Below are 21,882 nucleotides of genomic sequence, written 5' to 3'. Positions count from 1 at the left end.
ATTGTTTAAATTGATTTTTGATTTCCTGGTTTATCGAATCATTCCTGAGCAGGATGGTTCTTAGTCTCCAAGTGTTTGAGTTTCTTCCAAATTTTTCCTTGTGGTTGAGTTCCAATTTCAAAGTGTTGTGGTCTGAGAATATGCAGGGAATAATTTCAGTCTTTTGGTATCGGTTGAGACCTGTTTTGTGACTCAGAACATGGTCTATTCTTGAGAATGTTCCATGGGCATTAGAATAGAATGAGTATTCTTTGGTTCTGGGGTGTAGTGTTCTATATATATCTATGAGGTCCAACTCATCGAGTATGGCATTCAAAGCCCTTGTTTCTTTGTCGATTTTCTGCATGGGTGTTCTATTTCTGATAGTGGAGTGTTGAGGTCCCCTACTATTAACGTATTTTTATCTATATGTCTCTTTATTCTGGCTAAGAGTTGGCTTGTGTATCTTCCTGCTCCCCTGTTGGGGGCATATATATTTATAATTGCCATATCCACTTGTTGGGTACATCCTTTAAGAATAATATAGTGCCCTTCTCTATGAGAAACAAACTGAGGGCTACAGAGGGGAGGGGGGTGGGGGAATGGGATAGACCGGTGATGGGTAGTAAGGAGGGCACATATTGCATGGTGCACTGGGTGTTATACACAACTAATGAATCATCGAGCCTTACATCGAAAACCGGGGATGTACTGTATGGTGACTAACATAATATAATAAAAAATCATTAATAATAATAAAAAAAAAGAATAATATAGTGCCCTTCTGTGTCTCTAACTATAGTCTTTTGTTTAAAATCCAATCTGTCTGATATGAGAATTGCTACCCCAGCTTTCTTTTGAGGTCCATTGGCGTGAAAGATGGTATTCCATCCTTTTACTTTCAGTCTGAATGTATCTTTAGGTTCAAAATGAGTCTCTTGTAGACAGCAAATGGATGGGTCATGTCTTTTTATCCAGTCTGCAACCCTGTGGCGCTTTATGGGAGCATTTAGGCCATTTACATTGAGACTGATTATTGAGAGATATGATTTTAATGATGCCATGTTGCCAGTAAAGTCTTTGTTTCTATAGATTGTGACTTTCTGTTCTGTATCACTCTTGGGGCCTTTTTGCTTTTATAGAACCCCCCTTAATATCTCCTGTAGGGCTGGTTTTGTGGTTACGAAATTGGTCAATGACTGGCAATTCTGAAAGGTCTTTATTTCTCCATCAATTCTGAATGACAGCCTTGCTGGATAAAGGATCCTTGGCTGCATGTTTTTCTCTGAAAGAGCTTTAAAAATGGCCCCCCAACCCTTTCTCTCATTCCAGGTCTGTGTAGACAGGTTGAACGTAATTCTGATACCTTTGCCTTGGTACGTGAGAAATTTCTTTGCCCTGGCCGCTTTCAATACTGTATCCTTGGATCTGATATTTGCAAATTGCACTATGACGTGGCGTAGGTTTGTCGTGGTTGAGCTTGGGAGGGGTCCTCTCTGCCTCTTGGACATGAATGTTTGTTTCCCTTGCTAGATTAGGGAAGTTTTCAGCTACAATTTGTTCAAATATCTCTTCTAGACCTCTGTTTTTCTCCACCCCCTCGGGGATGCCGATGATTCTGACATTGGAACGTTTCACTGAGTCAGTAATCTCCTGTAACCTACATTCTTGGGCGTGGATTTTTTTGAGTCCAGATTCTATTTTAGCTTTCTCTTCTACTAACCCATCCTCCAATTCGCTGATACGTTCTTCTGCCTCTTTCACCCTGGCCATCAGAGCCTCTAGTTTTGACTGCATTTGGCTCATAGAATTTTTAATTTCTGCCAGATTCGCTCTCATTTCCGCCCTTAGAGATTCTATATTCTCATTAACATTTTTGTTAATACTTTTTTCAAGTCTACACATCATCTTGACCATTGTTACTCTGAATTCCATTTCTGATAATTTGGTTATATCCATATCCATTAGTTCTGTGGCAGAGGCCACAGACTCATTGTCTTTTCTTTGCTGGGGGGGTATTTCTCCTTCTCGTCATTCTGATGAGGAGAGGTTGCGGGGTTGTCCAGAGCCCAAATTATTGATGGGACCCAGGCCGTGCGCCCTTGTTTTATAGGGATCTTAGGGATGTGGGCTTCTTGATTTTTCAGCCTGCCTTCCGGGGGAGGGGCCTGCCGCGCCGATACTCAGGCAACCCTGGTTGGGTAGAGTCTCCGTGTCCCCTGCGAGGGGGGATGGGCATGGGCACACTGTGAGCCGGTATTTCCAGGCTTTTGTTCTCTGGCGGCTTTCCCTGGCGGTTTGCTGTGCCTCTTCTGAGAGTCAGAGCAGCAGTGGCCGAATCTCAGCCTCTGTCTCAGAACAGAGGGGATCGTGGACTGTTCTCCACTGATGATCTGGCCACTTTAACTCTGTTTCTGTTGGTGCTGCTCAACCCTGCAGCATCCCGGGATGTGTGCCCCACACCCGGCGTCCCAGCCCTCAATTCCAGGGCCGGCGTGTCTCTGTCCTTTGTGTTTCTAACTCCGCCAGCCACCAGCCGCCCTGTGCGCTCCTGAGCTCCTGGTCTCAGTCTGGTTCCAGTGAGCGCACCGGAGCCCCGTTTCAATCTGGTGACGTGGGCTCCCGGCTCACGGTCTCAGTCTGCTTTCTCGTGGGTGCCATCCGCGAGTCCGCCCGCTCCCCCGTGCAGGTGGCTACCGCTTCCCGGCACCCAAACGCTGCGGCTCCCTCCCCCTTCCATTTATCTTCTGATATCTGTGCGCGGTTTCACAGCTCCCCGCTTCGTACCTCAATACTCAGCGCTGGAGATGTTCATTTGTAGAGATCCAGATGCATCTTCCTGCGTCTCATGCTGATTCCGTGGATGTTCAGGCTGGTCTGGTACCTATCCGACTCGACTCAGGGGACCAGCTGAAAAAGGGGTCCCCTACTCCTCCACCATCTTAACTCCTGATCAAGTCTACCAGTTTTTGCCAAGGGGTTATAAAAGCCTGTGTTGATACATGTCTTCAATGCACAGGTAGGCAGTTTACAAGTCCACCCTAGCTGTCACCTCCTGCTTGCACAGAGCCTCCTGGGTAGCCAGAGGTGAAAGGTGAGGGCTTAGATTTTTCCTGAGCCTGTGCCCAGCCCTGGGTCTATGCACTTCCCTAGACCTGTGTGTGGCCTTCCAGATGGCTAGGAATATCGGGGAGTTTTATATATACATATATATGCATCTATATTTATATACTATATATAACATGTTATATATCCATATGTATATAAACTATATATATTATACTATAGTGCTATATATGAAATACTATATATTTATTTGTATATAATATATAAACTGTATATGTGTATGTTTATATGCATAAAATACAGTTTTATAACTTTATATATTATTTATATATATTTATGTATTATATAAATATATATTTTTAGTTTATGTATATATGTTTACATATTATATAATTTATAGAAATATTTTATATAATATATTTAATTATATGTAATGGTCATATTCTACCTATATTGTATTTATAATTTATAATTTTTATGTATTTGCACATATGACACATTCATGTTTACATATTATATATTCTATTTACCTGTATAAATACATTTCTATATTATATATATTTATATATAATAAAAATTATTTATTTGTAAATAAATGAAACCTAAAAAAATATATTTATATGTGTTGGTATGTTATATGTGTGTGTTTTCAGAACCTGCTGATTTCTGAACACCTGCACTGCTACCCACTTATCCCACTCCAGCACCATCCTTGCCTAGGTCATTACAAGAGCCTCCCTACTGATCTCTCATCCCACCCTCCTAAAGGCTATTCTCCATGTGGCTTACAGAGCAATCCTTTAAAAACTTTACTGAGATTATACCATTCCGTAGCTCAAAAATCTGTAGTGTCTTTTCCTCTTACTGAGACAAGAATCCAAAGTTTTTATCATGGCCTATGAGGTCTATATGATCTTAAAAACCACTTTCCACTCACCCCTCTTTACCTCCCCAGCTAGTAGTCCCCTTGCCATTCCTCGAAAGATCCCACGCATCTTGCCTCAGCCTCTGCCCTGAGGTCTTCTCAGCCTCAGTACCATCAATTATTCCTTCACCTCATTTGATATCTACTTATGTTTCAGCTTGTCAGTGAGGCTCTCACTGGCCACCCCATATAAGATGGCATGTTTCTGCTGGTGCTAGGTTGTTCCTCGGTAAGCATCTTTGCTACACGCATTTTCACTGCAAACATTTTGCTGCTTAACTAACTGGCCATAAGGCAATTTTGCCATGAAAGATAAAATCATGAAAAATAAAAGAGGGATATTCATTAAAAAGGACATAATGAAACATGAAAAATGAATAACAAAATTCAAAGGACTTTTTCAGGCAATTAAAAAATATTTGAGTACATTCAAAATGTATAGTGCATGGCACTATACTATTCATGGCAATACTGCACAAGTAACCGATTTTATTTTGTGGATTATACCCAAGCACTTGTCTTCAAAGTCTTTTGCTCATAGTATTATACATTTTATTTTTGCTTGTTTTGTCTCCTTGTTCAGCATTGCATTTTTTCTTTTTTCACTATAATTTCTTCCATCAGTTTCCGAATACTGGGATGCATACCTGTAACTGAGCTTTGTATTGCATTGTGAAAGCTTTCCGCATTGTTGTATTTTCTCGGCATATTGTTACATGTCCATTGACAGACATTCCAAAATTCTGTGGGAAACGTGGGTTCAAAGTGTACCACTGTTAGACCATTCTGAAGGCTACGATTTATATAATAGAAAAATGTGAGTACGGAGTCAATGAAGAAATAAAACCAAACTGTCAACCAGTTATTTAAAAAAAATTTTTAATGGCAAAATTGCCTTACAGCCAATTAGCTATGTGGAAAAAAATGTTTGTAGCAAAAATGTCTACAGCAAAGATGCTTACAGTGAAAATACCAGACATGGTTTCTGTCACTCTATACCTCCATTATGCTTTATTTTCTCCTCACTTTAGCTGAGGTGAGGGAAAAAGCATTTGATGTAGTGCCAAGGTCCTGAGGCAGAAAATTATTTAATTTGTTCAAGGAGGCCAGAATGGTGTGTGAAGAAAAGGACGGTAAGAAATGAGATTTTCAGAGGTAATCAGAGGCATTTAAAATACTATGTATTTATGTATGTATTGTCTATATTATCCCTGCCAGAATTTAAGTTCAATGAGATTTTGTTGACTTCTTTACCCCTATTGGGCAGCTTTGGCAATAGGTACTTGTTGAATAAATGAAGAATATTACAAGAAAACAGAATAAATAAGTAGTGAGATATATCATGTTCATGAATTGGAAGACTCGATATTTTAGAAATGTCGATTTTTTCCAAATTCATGCTAAGCAATTTCAATAAAAATTCAATAGGATTTTCATGGGAACTCGACAAGATGCTACCAAAATTTATATGAAAGAGAAAATGTCCAAAATAGCTAAGATAGTTTTATTTTATTTATTTTAAAGATTATATTTATTTATTCGACAGAGAGAGAGACAGCCAGCGAGAGAGGGAACACAGGCAGGGGGAGTGGGAGAGGAAGAAGCAGGCTTATAGCAGAGGAGCCTGATGTGGGGCTCGATCCCAGGAACCTGGGATCACACCCTGAGCTGAAGGCAGACGCTTAACGACTGAGCCACCCAGGCGCCCCTAAAATAGCTAAGATAATTTTAAAAAAGAAATAAATTGAAAGAAACTTGCTCAACTGGATATCAAGATATTATGAAGTTATAGTACTAGAATGTGCTATGTATCGAGGCAGAATTAGATAGAGTAATGGATCAGCCTAGAAAGCCCCCCAACAAAACCATATAGACATATGGTAGCGTGATCCATGCCCCATGTGATATTGTATTGGAGTAATTGGAGAAGCTGGGATCATTGGTTATCCATGTTGGAAAAAAATTAGACCCCTACCTCATATTACACTAAAAAAAACAATTCCCAAAGGATTAAATGAGAAAAGAAATAGGAGTGTCTTAGCCTGGTATTCTCAAAAGCAGATTTTGAGATAAGGGTTTGTGTTCAGGAAGTTTATATGAAACTGTGTCAAGAATCCAGAGTAGGGAACTGGGAAGAGGCAAAGAGTAGGAGAGAAAGCCAATTGGGATGGTCTCCACTATGGTTAACTAGGTCCTCATCCTGGTGGGGATCCTTTGAAGAGCTATTTAAAAAAATTGTTCATCTTAGAAATGGAAGAGAGAGTATTTACTGGATTCTGTCCTTCATTGGTTAAGATGTTCAGTAAAATAGGAAATGTATGAAAAGGTAACCTGAAAGGTAGCCTCAGGTTATGTTAAGATTTCTTAAAACAAGATTGAAAAGCACAATCATAAAGGAAAACACAGACAAATTAGATCACACAAAGATCATACCTTCTGTGCATAAAAAAACATGATAAAAAGACAGGTCAAAGGATAATGTGAAAGAGGCTGGAGGGGTTATTTCAGAAATGGGGATCAGGGAAAGCCTCTCTGAGGAGGAGATACCTGAGCTGAGAGGGAAAGCATTTTATTAGTGTCAGAAGAAAGTGCAAATGTCCTGAGGCAGAAACTCACTCAGTTTGTTCACAGGGGCCAGAGTAGCATGTGTGAGCAGGAATAGTAAGGGATGGGATTAAGAGGTGATCAAGGGCAGCTTATGCAATGCTTTTCTAGGTTTAGCTGGAAACCACTGAAAGGGTGTAAGCAGTTGGGTGGCAGGCTGTTGAGTGAAGAATGAATTATAGGTGGCAAGAATGGAAGCAGAGTGACCAGGTAAGAGGACTCAGCAGTATTCCACATGCAAGATGATGGAGCTTGAACTGGGGAAGTGGCAAAGCAGAAAAAGAATGGACAAATTTGATATATAGTTTGAAACCTGATGATGAGTCAATATGGGGAGTGGTTAGGAAAAGGGAAGAATCAAGCATATCTCTTACATTTTTGGTTCAAGCAGCTGAGTAGATGTAATGCCATTTACTGAGATAAGGATGACTGGTCATGAGTGACAGGTTTGGGACCGAAATAAAGAAATCTGACATGTCAAATTTGACACACCTATTAGAACGCAAGTGGAAGTTTGGAGTAAGAAGTTGGGTTTATGATTTGATAGCTCAAGAAAGGGATTAGAGGAGGGGAAATATAATTGGCAGTCATTAACATATCGAAGGACTTTACAGCTACCAGACTAGATGAAATCTCTAGGGAGAGAGTATAGTTAGAGATGAGGAAAGCACTCAGGTCCAAACCCGGGGGCATTCGATATGCAGATATCAGGAAGTTGAGAAGGGACCACCACCACCACCACCACCACTATCAGCACTACCACCACCACCAAATCACTAGGAAAGAGCTATTAGTGCACCAGGAAAGAGTGAGTGGGGGGTTGTGGTGTCCCAAAAGATTAAGAGTGCATTCATCCACATGGCCTCAAAGGGACCATATTCTCCTAGCTTACTCACCTGATCACACGGATGCCAAAGTCTGCCAGGAGTTAGGAGGTAAGAGGCAGCTAACAACCCCATCAGAAAGGCCATGATCAGGTGATCACAGCAGGCCACCCTTAGACAAGCCACACCAGCTCCATCCTCTTGACTGGAGAAATCAGCTTGTCAGGGACAGATCCCTTCAGATCCCTTCAGGCCCAGGCTCCTGGGAAGAGGTCTGCCTCCCCTTCCACCACTGCTCTCCACACATGCTACCTCCCTCTGCCTCTCCTGTGAGGCCAGGAGGTCCCCCCAGCTATGGTCAATCTTTACAGCCCTCCTGGGAACATGCAGTCCAGAGGCAGCCTCACTTTCATAATGGGATGTACAGAGAACCTTCATTAACCAACAACATTGATTATGACATCACCATCCATAACAACGAGTCAACAATCAAAAATCATCAATCTTCAAAGGAAGGGACCAGGGGCGCCTGGGTGGCTCTGTCAGTTAAGCCTCCAATTCCTGATTTTGGCTCAGGTCATGATCTCAGGGTGATAAGATTGAGCCCTCTAGTAGGGCTCCATGCTCAGAGGGGAGTCTGCTTGGGATTCTCTCCCTCTCCCCCCCCCTCACGCTTTCTCTGTCTCTAAAATAAATAAATAATCTTAAATTAAAATAAATAAATTAATTAAATAAAAGGAAAACAAATGGGACTACATATTAGCAACACATATGACGAGGATTAATACATCAAATAACCTCTTGTATATTCATTCAGCAATGTAGGAGAAAGACCAACACCACAACAGGAAACTGACACAGCGCTCTACGACAAAGACTTCAAAGAAGAAGAAAAACAAATGACTAATAACAAATGAAAAATGCTCGACCACCCTAAAATGAAGACTAGTGCATGTGAAAGCATCAAAGAAGACTTTTAATAGTTAATTAAAACATTAAATGTTTTTACTGCTTCGGTATGATATATCAATTTTTAAAAAGCAAGAAAAGGAAAAATATGTATAGAATTATCATATTAAGATATATAAAAATATATTCCAAACTGAGTTAATACTTGCATAGAAAAATTCTGGGAAGACATACACCAATGCTTATAAGAAACATATTTTAAAATCAGAATAAAACACAACATGAAGATATGACCATTTTGGAAAAAAAAATAGTTACTTTAAAAGGCATTCATTTTTTCTCTTATGAAAGGTATAAAAAATAATGATAAGTCTTAGCATTAAAAATCACATCATTTGTAACATAAAAATCAAGCAAATTTTTACTCATTCTTACTTTTTTTCTCCTTGTGTTTTCCCGAAGTAGAGTTGTTTCCAATATCCGTGGTATCTAGAAAGTAATAGGTGGTGGTCATAGAACTGTAGTTTATAAATAAAACTTACAAATCTTATGACAATTCACACTGTGGAAGGCTTGAGTTTATAATGAGTTTATAAATGATCTGAGTATCATTTCTCTGCCTTCCTTCTAAAGGAAACAGGTACTGGATTGATATCTAAGGTCTTCCTTTATTTCTCTGGGACTTTGAAAAGGCTCTTAATTTCTTTTTCTTTCTTTTTTTTTTTTTTTTAGGCTCTTAATTTCTTAAGGACATCAGTTTCCTCGTTCATGAAACAGGGATAGCAAATGTTATCCTGTTCAGGCTTTAAATTTTTTATGACAATTAAATAAGATCTTATTTACAAAAGTTAATGAGAAATCACTGTATTAGTCAACATACTGGAGGGTATCCCTTAGAACTATATGCCGAGTTTAAGAATAGTTATCTGGGGCCTTCTTTTCCTGACAGGTAACAGGACCATTTGTCTTTTGAGGTTTTCCAAGGTTGTGACAAAGTGATACTATTATCTACCAACTGAAGAACACTTGGATTTCTTCGTTCCATGGACAATGGTGGATGTCACTGTATAAATCCAATACTTTAGTAGGATTCACTAATATAGTAAATGAGATACTGCCATTTTTACCAGTGAATTTCTACGAGATCATCCATGTAAATCCACAAGGCCCACCCTGTTTAACATGACTTTATAAGGATCTCTTGCCTCTCTGCCATTCCCAAAAGGCTCAGGTCAAGCAAATGCAGAGAACGGGATTCTGGCATGGATATACCCCTTCCTTATCAAAGTGGGCTAGGAGACAAGTGCAGCAGGAAACAAAAGCTCTGATTTCAGACTCCTGACATCCTGCAGCCTAGGGCCCTATGAGCCTGCATTTCCATAACTGGCCATTCCATTATTGAGCTGCCTGGTGCTCTTGAACTCTGATCAAGTACATACCCAGGGTCTGTGGTATCCAAAGAACAACCTCCACCCCAAGACTCTTGGGCAGCCTTACCCATTATGTCAGATGCTTGGCTACTCTCAGCCCTTGCTCTTTGACCTCTTGAAGTACCTTCTGAAAAACACATGACACAGGAACACTTTTGATTTCCAAGTCCTTTTGGCTCTGCTCCTAAATTATGATTTGGAAAGAGTTCTCATTTGCATCTCCTCTCTTCCAATGATCCTCCCTTCCCCCATCCCTCCACTAAAGGATGTCTCTACCTCTGAAATCTTTCTTTGTTTGCTCCCCATTGTCTTTGTCCCTTCCTTTCAATCTATTTTTTCTCTTTTATCCTTTTCTCTTTGCCCTAAATCTGTAGTTTTGTTCTTCTACTTTTTCTTTATATGCTTTTTCCATCTATCCATTTATGGCATTTTTTATTATGACATGTAAGTCACCATACAGTACATCATTAGTTTTTGAGGTAGTGTTCCATGGTTCATTGTTTGCATGTAACACCCAGTGCTCCATGCAACTTTATGACATTTTTTATAGTCTCTTATATTTACTTTATGATATTATCCTTTTCCAGAAATATTATTTATTATATTTATATATGTATATATAGAATTCAATTATTGGAATAGATTTTGTAAATATTCTGTATAAATACCATAATAAAGTAGCTTTTGCCAGACAAATTTCCAAATGTTGGAATACAGGAGGTGAACAATATTTTTCACTCACTCAAGAAGTTTCCTAAGCCTCTTTCAGGTGCCAGGTGCTGAGATAAGTGCTGATAATAATTCAGACACAAGACTACTGAAGCATCAGTGCTTGTCAATCTTAGGAGCAACCAGAGAATTGACACAGAAACAAATGAGTGAATATATTGAAACATGAAGAAGCATGTGCAAAGGTCTAGATTCAGCAAAAGCAAGTAACCACAAGGAGTTTAGTATATCTGAGCATGAAGTGAAAGAATAAGGAGCATTGATGAGGATGGAGAAAGAGGCAAGAGCCCTGAGGTAAGTGGCTTTGGAGGCTACGTGAAGGAGAATTGACTTAATTCTAAAGGAAGTTAGAGGACATTGGGTGCAGTTTTGAAAGTTCAGTTCAGCTAAATCACTTAGAATACATTTGGTGGGAACAAGATCAGGAGGAGAACAGGACCCTGTAGATCTAGTTCAAGTGAGAAGTGATATAGATGTGGATTCGAGTGTCAGCACTGGGAATGGAGATGAAGGGACAGGTTGGAGATTGAAAAAGAAGAATTGATAGAGTTAGATGATAGATGTGGTGTATCAATTGAGGAGACAATGGTGTCATGGGTGACTCTGTGAATTACAGCTTGAAAGAATGGGGCAATTAATAGTGTGTTTTAGAAACAGAAAACACTGGAGGAGCAGATGCTGTTTTAGGAACATGATGTGCTCAGTTGTGGAAAGGTTGAGTTCGAAGGTTTTGAAAGACACCTGAAGTGGTGAAGCCTCAGACCTGCAGAACCTTGGACAGAGATCATTCTGCCATTTGGATGGATGAGCTTAGCTGCTTAGAGAACAGGGCTGGGCTGGATATGTATGCTTAGGAACTATTAAGTTGTGGATGGTGATTGAAACTATAAGAGTAGATGAAATGCCTGGGTGACGTCTTTTGTAATCTGGTTGAATTATAGGGGACACTGATACTTGGGAACATCTTGCCCTGAAAACTCACTGCTACTGTGAACCACCCCTTATGTGAACATTGCTTTTGTCTCCTGACCATTTCAGATCCCACAATTTCTCTGTCTTGCTTCTCTTCCTTTTACACTCTGCCATTTTTCTCTCATCTTTTACTCTTCTTATATATGGTTCTCTATATGGTTTTCTATATGGTGTGCCTCCTCTTTCTCCTCTCCACTTATTACCCTATATATATATACCTCACTCCATTTATTTTCCTATGCTTCTATCCCTGGATCTAGTTTTATTGTTGAAGTAATCCTCTTTCTACTGTCACTTCCTTTTCCATTTTCTCTTTGCTTCTAGTCTGTTTCTCTTAATCTTATCTTGATCTTTGGGCTGTTTTCACAATTACAATCTTTGTCTTTATATTTTCTTTATCTATATTTAGCTTCATCTCACAGACTGCTACTACCATCATGACCAAATGCCTGCTCTTTTGACACTGACTACACTGTGGACCACTATTACTTCTCCCAGTTCCCTGTGGACTTTCTACATTGCAAAACTCAGTCAGTCATGGTCTTTATTACCATGCTTCTGGTACAACTTTTGAGCGGTATCTTGAAAATCATCACTCTTCCCCCACGACACTCCCGAATCTGGTGATATTTGGATTCCACGTTCACTTGAAAAGATCAGATGTCTTTCCATTTGGAGACCCCAGCCTATCCTTTCTGTTCTTCCTCCTTACGTTATCCATTCAGCGTCACTTCCCTCCATTCAGGACACAACTCTTCTCTCTCTTTTGGCTCCCTTAAGCCTGTTGAAAGCAGTCCAAGTCCATGCACAAGTCTATGTACGGGAGTGTGTGTGCATACGTGTGTGCTTTTGTGGGTGCACGTACATGCTATGTTTTTGGGGAAGAGGTAAGGTAAAGAAGGAAGAGCTTTTCCTCGTTGCAGATAGGAAAACAAAGATAATGAATAATTGATATCATAACTGGCTTCTCCATCAGATGCTTATAGGCTGGCATCTCTTCTGACTCTCTTCCTTTATTCTTCTGAAGAGCTTTGAATTCACAGGACACTGAAGAGCAATAAGGAAATGACAGACTATAGACAGTGACCACTTTGATGTGGTCAAGCTCATTTATAGTCACTGCTCAGGTGAGCTGAGGAAACACCCGCTCCAGTGATTACACCTTATAGCCAACAAAGGTGTGCTTGTCACCTTTTCTATCTGGCCACACATCATTCTCCTCCTTATTTCTCAGTTTTCTGACCATTTCCCTTACACATTTCTATCTCCATCACTTGATTCTGTGAGTGTCTCTCCCTGATTTCCCTGATATCTCTTGTCCTCTGCATTGTTTTCTCTCTTTTCATCTGTGATGTTCTTAATCTCTGTGTCTTTTTATTTCTCTATTCATCCTTTTTGGCTCTGTCCTTCTAGGTATTTTGTATGCCTTATAGCTGGCACCACTCCTACCATCTTATTTTTCTTTATGATTTTCATTTTTATTTATCTATTATCTATCCATCCATCCATGCATCCATCATCTATCAATCATCTATATGGTTGTTAAACAGGTTTTCTTGCATCAGGCACTGATACACGCTGCTGCTACTACATATCAGGTCCCTTGTACCTCCTTTTTGGACTTTGATCACAGGATACAGCTCTTATATTTCTGCCTGTTACATACAAAGGTCATACTTTTTGACCTTTGGTCAAATTGGCCAGTTTGGTCAAATGTCTATTTCTTCACCCCAAAATGGGGATGACAAGAATTAGCCTGCCTAAGTCTTAAGGATACTGTGATGACAGTAAGATCTTATTTGCCAAAGTACATTAAAATAACACAGTATAATCAAATAATAGTGTGATGGACATCTGTCAAAAACTATACTAAAGTTTGACAGTTGTTGATCTGAAGCTTTTATTTCTGTCTATAATTACATAGCAGGACCAGTTGTCTTTTGAGTCTTTTACAATTACAAATGACATTAATGTCAACCAAGATATCACTATAGAAATCTAAAGATCTTAGTGTTAGTAGGCATGACAGTAGGTATTAAAAAGATACCACCATTTTGCTGTTCATTTCTTCCACAACAGCAGTATATAATTACATACATTCATTCAACAGGACTCATCCTGATAAACATGAATTTATAATAATTTCCTGTCTCCTTCTATTTTCTAAAATGCTGAGAAAAAGCTCCCAGGATTAACTGGATACAGGTCTTCAAGGTGCTCAGAATAAAATGCACAAGGAAATAGTAGCTTTTAATTCCTGACATTCTGCAGGCCAAGGCTTGGCGTCCTAATCTTCTTTACCTGACCCACTTCTTAGGACTGAGCTAGAAGATTCCTGAGGTTGTTCTGTATGACTTAGTTCTGAAAAGTTATCACCGCTGATCCCTGCAGAGAGAAATAAAATTCTTTAGCAGTCCCAGTCTGTGTCCTAGGAACCAATCCAGCACCAAATTCTTTAAAAGGAAAATTGGAAAGAGAAGCTCACGTAGGAGGAGCAGGACTATTCCTACCACCAGGCTACTCTGTGGCTCCATTTGCCATATTTTTCAAGGTTGTTGCAGGAACCACCCCCAGGGCTGGGCTGGGGGAAAACTTTGCCATGGAAGGCACTCCCTTTGTCACCGTGTCTTACCATCTCCACTTGTCTGAACATACTTCTTCCAGTTCCTTTGCTTATCCAGGGAGTCTGTGGAAGCAACATTTTCAAGATGGCAGGGCCTCTATCAGCTGGGGCCCTCAATAATCATAGAGAGTAGAATACCCCTCCACTCCAGGAGTTACTTTATCCTATTTAAGCAAATGAAGAATATACTTATATTGCACTTGTGGCATTGAACTTTTTGAGGCCGACGTGTTGTATCAATTAGCCCAGCCCACCTAATTCAAAATGCATAATGTGAATCAATTAAATTGCCAACAAATTTATTTTTTTATTTTAAAGGATATAACAAAAATTTTGAACAAAGTTTTTGTAGTAAAGAAAGATATTTGTTACATCAAGAGTTTTGATTGCTCTTACATCTTTTCCTCTTGTTTGTTCCCCAAGTAGATTTATTTCCAATATCCGCAGGATCTAAAAAGTAAAGGAGAACACAACCAGTAATCTACAATTACATAAGAGTTGTAAATCTTATGACTACTCACATTGTAGACAGGATTTGGACTAGACAGACACTATGATGATTATTTCTGTCTCTTCTCATCTAAAGGAAAAAGATCACTACTAAATGGAGCAGAGAACCACAATCCTTTGGCCCCACCTGCAAAATCAAAGAAGTTTTGAAAATCCATATTTTTCCCATAGGTTTTCAGCTAACTACCTTGGAAGTGAGTCTGGACTTGAGTTGTCATGAGTCCCTGTAAAATCTTTATTTCTCACACTTGGTGTGAATTCACACAATTTGTTGCAGGAACATTAATATAGCATATTTGAGAATGGGATTCTGTTCCAGACCCTGTTGGATTTTTTTTTGGGGGGGTGGTAATATGTAGGATATAAACCACATTGTCTCTCTAAGAGATTATTATTTTATGTATGGCTTCCATGGTTTTGAATAAAGGACTATGGATGTTTGCTGGGAGTCCAGGCTCTTTTGCCTCTTCTAGTAACTTTCCACCTAAGATGTGTAAAAGATCCTTAAATGTTTATGTGCTAGTTTCCCCACTTGTGGAGTGGAGAGAGCCACAGTTACCCACGTGACCTTTAAAGTTGTTATAGACATAAAAGGTTATCTTATTAGTGAAGTTATTTTCAAATATCATTATATAGGCCAATGTCATATTGGGGTCATCTGTCAAAAGCTATAAATTGAATTTGATGGTAATAACCAGAAGCTTTTCTTTCCATCAATAATCAGAGTCTGTGATCAGAATCTTCTGATTTTTGAACAACTTTGCAACAAAATCAAGCAATAGCAGATACACATTTTCTCTGCTCTCTAGAAAACAGGAGTGGGCGGAGGTGGAAATCACTATATAATTCAATACTTTGGGGTCAATAAACCTGAGAGCATGTAGTAAAAAGGGCACCGCCATTCAACTAGAGCCATCTTGTTAAACCCGAATTTATAACAATTTCTCTCTGGAGTAGGCTCAGAGTTAAATGCCTAGGAAACAAGAACTCTGAACTCAGCTTCCTCGTGTCTGGGAGCCCATGATAGTAGTCCTTACCCTCCTCATCAGAATCACTTCTCAGTGCTGAGCTCGAGGCTGTCAGGGGCTCCTCTTCCTCACTGGACTCTGAAGAGTCATCAAATCTTTTCACTGTGGAAGAAGCAAGTGTCCCTTGAAAGTCTCAGTGGATGACAAAGGAGCCAAGAGGTAAAAAAGTCCACGGCAAGAATATCCCCAGGACATCTTGGGAATCTGGTATTGAAGAAGGCAGATTTCCCACTTGGCTACTTCCCTGAACCCCACTTGAAACAAGGTCCCACACCTCCCCCATCTAAAACTCCTTGGAATGTTTACTTGAGAAAACAATTTAATTCTATTGTGTTTGAGCCCTTGACTTCTTTGGGTTTGCTTGTTACGACCATTAGCCTAGCTAATTAATACAAAAGTTAAAATACAAACCATCTTAAATTAAAACAAATTTATCTTCTACTTTGAAGGATATAGCAAAGAATTAGAATGAATTTTTTGTAGAAAACGCTGTTTATTTGTAACCACGAAGAGTTTTTATTTGCCCTTACCTACTTCCCAAACTCTTTTTTTGGATGTAGTCGGTTTTCTGAAACTCATGGGGTCTAAAAAGTAAAAGGGAAGAAACAATTATTTGTATGCAATAATCTTACGAATTCTGTGACCGCTCAGTGGGCTTGCGATCATAATATACTTAATGACCAGTTTCCTCTCTTTCCTTCAACTGAATCCAGTTCTGGTGGCCTGGGGCATAACGCTGGGTTCCTGCATGGCTTTCCTTTTCACTCTCTGTGTAAATTTGTAAATGATTCTTCAACCTTACTAGCCACAGTTGCCTCATCTATAAAGCTGGGATAACCTAGTTATCCTATCTCCCTGTTAAGGTTTTTTAATGAAAACAAAATGAAGCTTTATTTACAAAGCCCTTTAAAAAATCACAATGTAAGCCAATGGTTTAAGTAATCTGGGTTTGAGGAGAGCTGATCAGAGGTCATTTTCCCACCAATAATTAAATAGCACAAATTATTCTTTGAAGGCTTTCTAGGTTTGGGACTCATGACAGTAGTGTCAGCAAAGAGAGGTATACCACGCTTACTCTGTTGGATAGAATATAAAGCATATTGGTAGAGAATAAGTACATTATTTCAGCTCTTCAGCTTTAATACATGATAGTGTGTAGGAAAAAAAAGTTTGTCATTTTACCAGCATATTTTTGCTACATTTTCTATATGTCAATCAAACGGGCCTGTGCAGTTAAATAACAATTTATAATGCCTTCCTGCCTCCTTCCATTCCCAATAGGGCCAGAGAAATTAAATGCAGAAAATAGTCCCTAGAAATCATAGGATCAAGGCTCATAGAGCATGCTCAAAACAAGATTCATCAGGAAAACAGAGCTCTGGATTTAGACTCCGAATATTTGTCATCCAGGGTTGCAATCCTAAAGTTCTTACCTAGTGTAATCAGAAGTCGTGAGCAGGTGGCTTCTTGGGACTCTCCTCTCTCACTTGATTCTAATGAGTCAAGGTTATTGGTCACTGCACAAAGGAATAGGTCTCAGCGTGTGACCACGAAACTAAGATATTAGCAGGAAATATCATAAGAACAGCTGGAAAAATCTAGAAAACCATGCAAATTGTGGTCTGCCACAGTGTCACCCTGGTCTGTCCTTCTAAGCCACCTGCCTTGAATTGTAGTCACACTCCATTCCCTGTCCCCACAGGCAAGGGGCAACTTTGCTCTGTTTGAACCTTTCCTTCCCATACTCTCTCTCTCTTCTACTTCTTACCCCTTCATCGTCACTTCACACTTCCTTCATCTCTGCTGTTTCTCACCTTGGGAGACCTTCGAAATCTTGTGCTGACAACGGCAAGACTCTTCCCCTCCTCCTCCCCAACCCAGTGACTTGTTGAACATTTGCGAGGCTGAGAAATAATCTCGTGTCTGGATCCTGGCCATATTTTGGAACAGCCTTTTGGATCAATTTGCTACACTAAGACAAAAGTTAAAATGTGCACTCTTTAAAACTTGAAGCAAATCTAGATTTTACTTTGATGGATCTAGTGAGCCATGAGAATGATGTATCATTTAAAATATTGTTCATTGGTAACATCAGGATCGGGAAACATTTTTATTTGGTTTTAGGTCTTTTCCAAGTTTGTTTCCCCAAATAGGCATGTTTCTAATATTCTTCGGGTCTAGAAAGTAGAAAGGGAAAACAGACCACCAAGTTGTACATAAAAGAGCTGCAAATCTTAGGACCACTCATGCTACCCTTGAAACTAAGGAAACATAACATTTTGATAATCATTTTTAGCTTGAATTTTACAAAGCAAAAATGCAGAATCCAGGATGCTAGTCTTGTCTGTCCCTTTAATTATCCATGAGACTTTGTAAAAGACCTTGAAACATTGATGTGATTGTGTTTTCTCTAGAAAACAAGGAGAACAATGTCTGGGGTACTTAAGAGTGTTATAAATTGAAAAGTGAGGTATTATTTGCAAAAGTCCTTGGAAAAATCATTATATATGCCATGACTTGCTGAAGAACTCTCAAAAACAATACTTTAGGTTTCAGAGTACTCTATCTGAATCTTATTTCTGCTAACATCCGATAGCTGGATGAGTTGTCTTCTGACACAATTCAGTTTGTGATCACATGACAATATGACCTTCTAATAAAGGAATATTTAGCTTTCTGTTCCCTACAGAAATCACTGTATAAATCCAACACCATATAAGCATAGAAACTGGCTAGTTTCAAAAACAAATTCATCATTTTGGTAGCCTCTTCCTTCTATATAATCAGTATATGGGTGCAAGTATTGATAAGTAAGACCTATCAATTAATAGGCCTCCATCTTCAAAAAGTATATACATAATGGTTTTTTATCTCCCTGCATTTCCCAAAAAGGTCAAGTAAAATAAATGCAGAGAATGGGATCCCAGGATAAACTGAATCTATCATAGAGACTAGGCGCCAAATACGATGCATCAAACAGTAGTTCTTCATTCAGATTCCCGTAGCCAAAGCCTGTTTTCCCACTTCCTTACCAGGTCTGCTTTCCAGTGCTGATGTGGAGGCTTCTGGGGGCTCTGGGGGCTCATCTTCATCACAGGATTCCTCGGAGTCACTGTTGATCACTGCACAGAGCAGCAAAGCCTTTTAGCTTCAGGGTGGGGCCAATGAGGCCGCACAGCAGGCAACCCTGCGATAGGACCACTAGGAAGACCTAGAAGCTAAGTTAACTCAAGGCACCCTGGTCTGTGCTTGGAATGTGCGTGACCTGCAGGTTACTCCAGTCCTAAACTAAAGGTGATGGAGCTCACGCGTGGAGGGCAGCTTTGCCCACGCTGCCAACACTGTTCTTCCCCGACTTGCATGCGACCTCTTACTCCTGCCTTCATACTACCCCCACCCTTCTGTGACCTCCTACCGCCCCCCTCCCCATGTGATCTCCTACTCCCACCCTCAGGCTACCTCTATCTTTTATTCTCAATTTACTTCACTTTCCTCTTGGCTCTGCCCATTGCCCCTACTTATGCCTCTCTTTCTGGCAGTGGTATCTCTCCATACCTTCCTTTGTCTTCATGTGTTTCCTTCTTCATCCCCTCTCATGAATGTCTTGGCTCTCTGATGTTTTTTCCCTTTTCTTCAACTCCTACCCCCATACTTTCTTCTTTTGCTTTAGGAATAGTCTCCCATACATTAATACTTAAATCTACCATTTCTGTCTTTTGGTATTTTTTTGATTACTGGGACTTTCTCTGGCTGAGCTCACTGCACATGATGCTGGTTCCTCCCCCCTTGCCTCCATCCAAGGCAAAATGGACTGCCTCGATGGACGCCGACGACATGTCCCAGCCCCTTGCCTGGAATGCGCCTTACACACTCTTTCAGTCAGCCTTACCTATTATGTCAGATGCTTGGTCACGGTTAGCCCTTGCTTGGGCTTGGTGTTCAACTCTCGAGTTAAAAAATGGCTTTTCCTTCTTTATATTCACCAGAGATACAGAACAGGGACTGAGTTGGATTCCGTGGTTGGGTAGCTCTGCTCCTGGATCAAATCGTAATGAATGAAGAATTTTCATTTGTCTCCCCCAAAGGGAGTAAACACCGTTCACTACTATTGATAAGTCCTTCTCCCTGTGAATCCACTGCAGGGGTGAAGCTTTGCCCCCACTTCTCTTCTTTCCTGTTGCTTAACTGTGTCCCTTCCTCAGTGCCTCTCTGGACTCCGGGTTTGGGGGTTTTTTTGTTTGTTTTTATTTTCTCTTCTCATCCTTTGATGAATTATTTTTTGCTCTTTTGTTTTTAAAGATTTATTTATTTATTTTAGTGGGGGCAGAGGGAGAGAGAATCTCAGGCACACTCTGCACTAAGCTTGGAGCCTCATGCGGGGCTCTATCTCACATCCCTGAGATCATGACCTGAGCCAAAACCAAGAGTTGGATGCTTAACTGACTGAGCCACCCCGGAACCCCACTTGTTGCTCTTTTAAAAATAAAAATTATATTTTCGGTATAATGTGCATAGATAGAAAGGGGAAACAAACTGAGGGCTTCAGAGGGGAGGGGGGTGGGGGAACCGGACAGGCTGGTGATGGGTAGTAAGGAGGGCGTGTATTGCATGGTGCACTGGGTGTTACACGCAAGTAATGAATCATGGAACTTTACATCAAAAACTAAGGATGTACTGTATGGTGACTAAGATAATCTAATAAAAAACATTATTAAAAAAAAGAAAAAAGAAAGGGGTAAATCATAAATTTTGAATCATCACAAAGTGAGCATATCTGGGTAACTGTCACTGTGGTCGAGAAATAGAAGATTACTTCTACCCTGGAAGCCTCTTCGTGATGCCTCCCACTAACTGTCTCCACCATGTAGCTCAAGTTAATAACCTGCTCATCCTGATTTGTAATACCACTAATTATTAATTTTGTCAATTCCAAAATACACATGTTTATATAAATGGAATCATGTCTCCTCTCTCTTGTTTGCTCTTTCTCTGTCTCTCTGTCATTTGGTGGGGGCCAGGGGGGAAATTTGGCTTCCTTTCTCAATATATGTTTGTGAGAATCATCTGTATTCATTTTGCTTTTTCACTGCCATATAGTATTCCATCATAGAAATAAGCCATGAAAAATAAAACCATAGGAAACCCATTTGTGCTGTTTCAAGATTTTGGCTATTATGAATAATGCTGCTTTTCTATGTGTTCATCTTCTTTTTTTGAACACAGTATGCATTTATGTTGGTTTTGGCTGAGGAATATATTTGCTGAGTCACAAGCTATGTGTATTTTCAACTTGGGACTGTATACCCAACTGTTTTCCAAAAGCATGTGTAAAGGCAGAGATATAATTGAGAGAGCTTGGTAATTCAAGTAAACAAACAGAATTTGGTATAGGTGGGGATGTGGTGGAAGAGTGTGTGAGGGGGAGATTATGCAACTGTATGGGAGGTATCCTTCAATACTCTACACCAAGCTGTGTTGACCTCATGCTAAGGGTTTAAATAGGAAAGCCATATGACCCCGTTGGCATTTTTGCAATGCCCATTGAGCCAAAGTGTGGAGAATGGATCTGAGGGGAGCAAGACCGGAGGGAGGAGGCCAGCAGGACAGCTCCTCTATTTTGAAGTTAGAAGTGATTGGAATCTGGATTAGAGTAAGCATTCTGGAAATGGAGAGAAATGGGCAGGTTGGACATATTTTCAAGTTGGAATTGACAGATGTGGCAAATGAAGTCATGATTGTTTTAATCCACTGAATTTGGGGACTGTTTGTTACACAGCAATAGATAACTAATATAGCTTCCAAATAGAGATGGCTTTCAGATCTTTGATTACAAGTCTTCAGGCACTTGAAGGAATGAATCTAGAAGACAGGTCTGGACCAGAGGTGTGTGTAGGAATCCATAGATTCAGATGGTGATTGAAGCCATGGAGATATGAGATGTCTAGGTAGAGGCCTATTTTTATCTGAGGGAGTGAAAGGGTCATTTTGGTGGTCGCAGACACCTTAATGATGTCTTCTCAATGGTATTAGGAAGAACCCTCTGTGCCTTCTTTCGGGTGACCGTCTCTTTAAATTGAACAATGTCTTCATTTGTCTTCTCTATCTTTATTTGGTCCACTCTCTACCAGTTTTTCATTCATGGTCCCTTAACTCATCTTCCACTCATTCTCTTTATGCCTCCCCCCATTTTTTCTATTTACTGGTATTGACTTCCTTCTGTATATGTCTCTATTCATACTCTTTTTCTCAACATTCTTTATCACTATCTCCCAGGACCCAGCAG

The 21,882-nt window shown here is 39.9% G+C and overlaps 1 protein-coding gene across 14 annotated transcripts in view; it reads right to left on the bottom strand.

The window, feature by feature from the left end:
- The window catches only part of SP100 (SP100 nuclear antigen), an 89,134-nt gene that overhangs the window by 30,647 nt on the left and 36,605 nt on the right, over positions 1-21,882 (bottom strand). For 5 of the 14 annotated variants that reach the window (XM_044380891.3, XM_026491735.4, XM_044380883.3 and 2 more), the window contains 10 exons: positions 19,489-19,635; positions 18,632-18,721; positions 17,033-17,116; positions 16,130-16,183; positions 15,609-15,701; positions 14,458-14,511; positions 14,071-14,124; positions 13,740-13,823; positions 9,805-9,921; positions 8,743-8,796 (listed from right to left, as the gene is read on the bottom strand). In XM_044380891.3, the coding sequence (XP_044236826.2) occupies positions 8,743-8,796; positions 9,805-9,921; positions 13,740-13,823; positions 14,071-14,124; positions 14,458-14,511; positions 15,609-15,701; positions 16,130-16,183; positions 17,033-17,116; positions 18,632-18,721; positions 19,489-19,635 (831 nt within the window). The remainder of the gene's footprint in view (positions 1-8,742; positions 8,797-9,804; positions 9,922-13,739; positions 13,824-14,070; positions 14,125-14,457; positions 14,512-15,608; positions 15,702-16,129; positions 16,184-17,032; positions 17,117-18,631; positions 18,722-19,488; positions 19,636-21,882) is intronic. The other 9 variants (XM_048214092.2, XM_044380886.3, XM_048214089.2 and 6 more) reach the window with 4 other exon arrangements.

This window comes from Ursus arctos, unplaced genomic scaffold (genome assembly GCF_023065955.2).
Source record: "Ursus arctos isolate Adak ecotype North America unplaced genomic scaffold, UrsArc2.0 scaffold_1, whole genome shotgun sequence".
Lineage (NCBI taxonomy): Eukaryota > Metazoa > Chordata > Mammalia > Carnivora > Ursidae > Ursus > Ursus arctos.
Note: the sequence above shows the minus strand (reverse complement) of the source record. Positions and strands in the feature narration are given on the sequence as shown.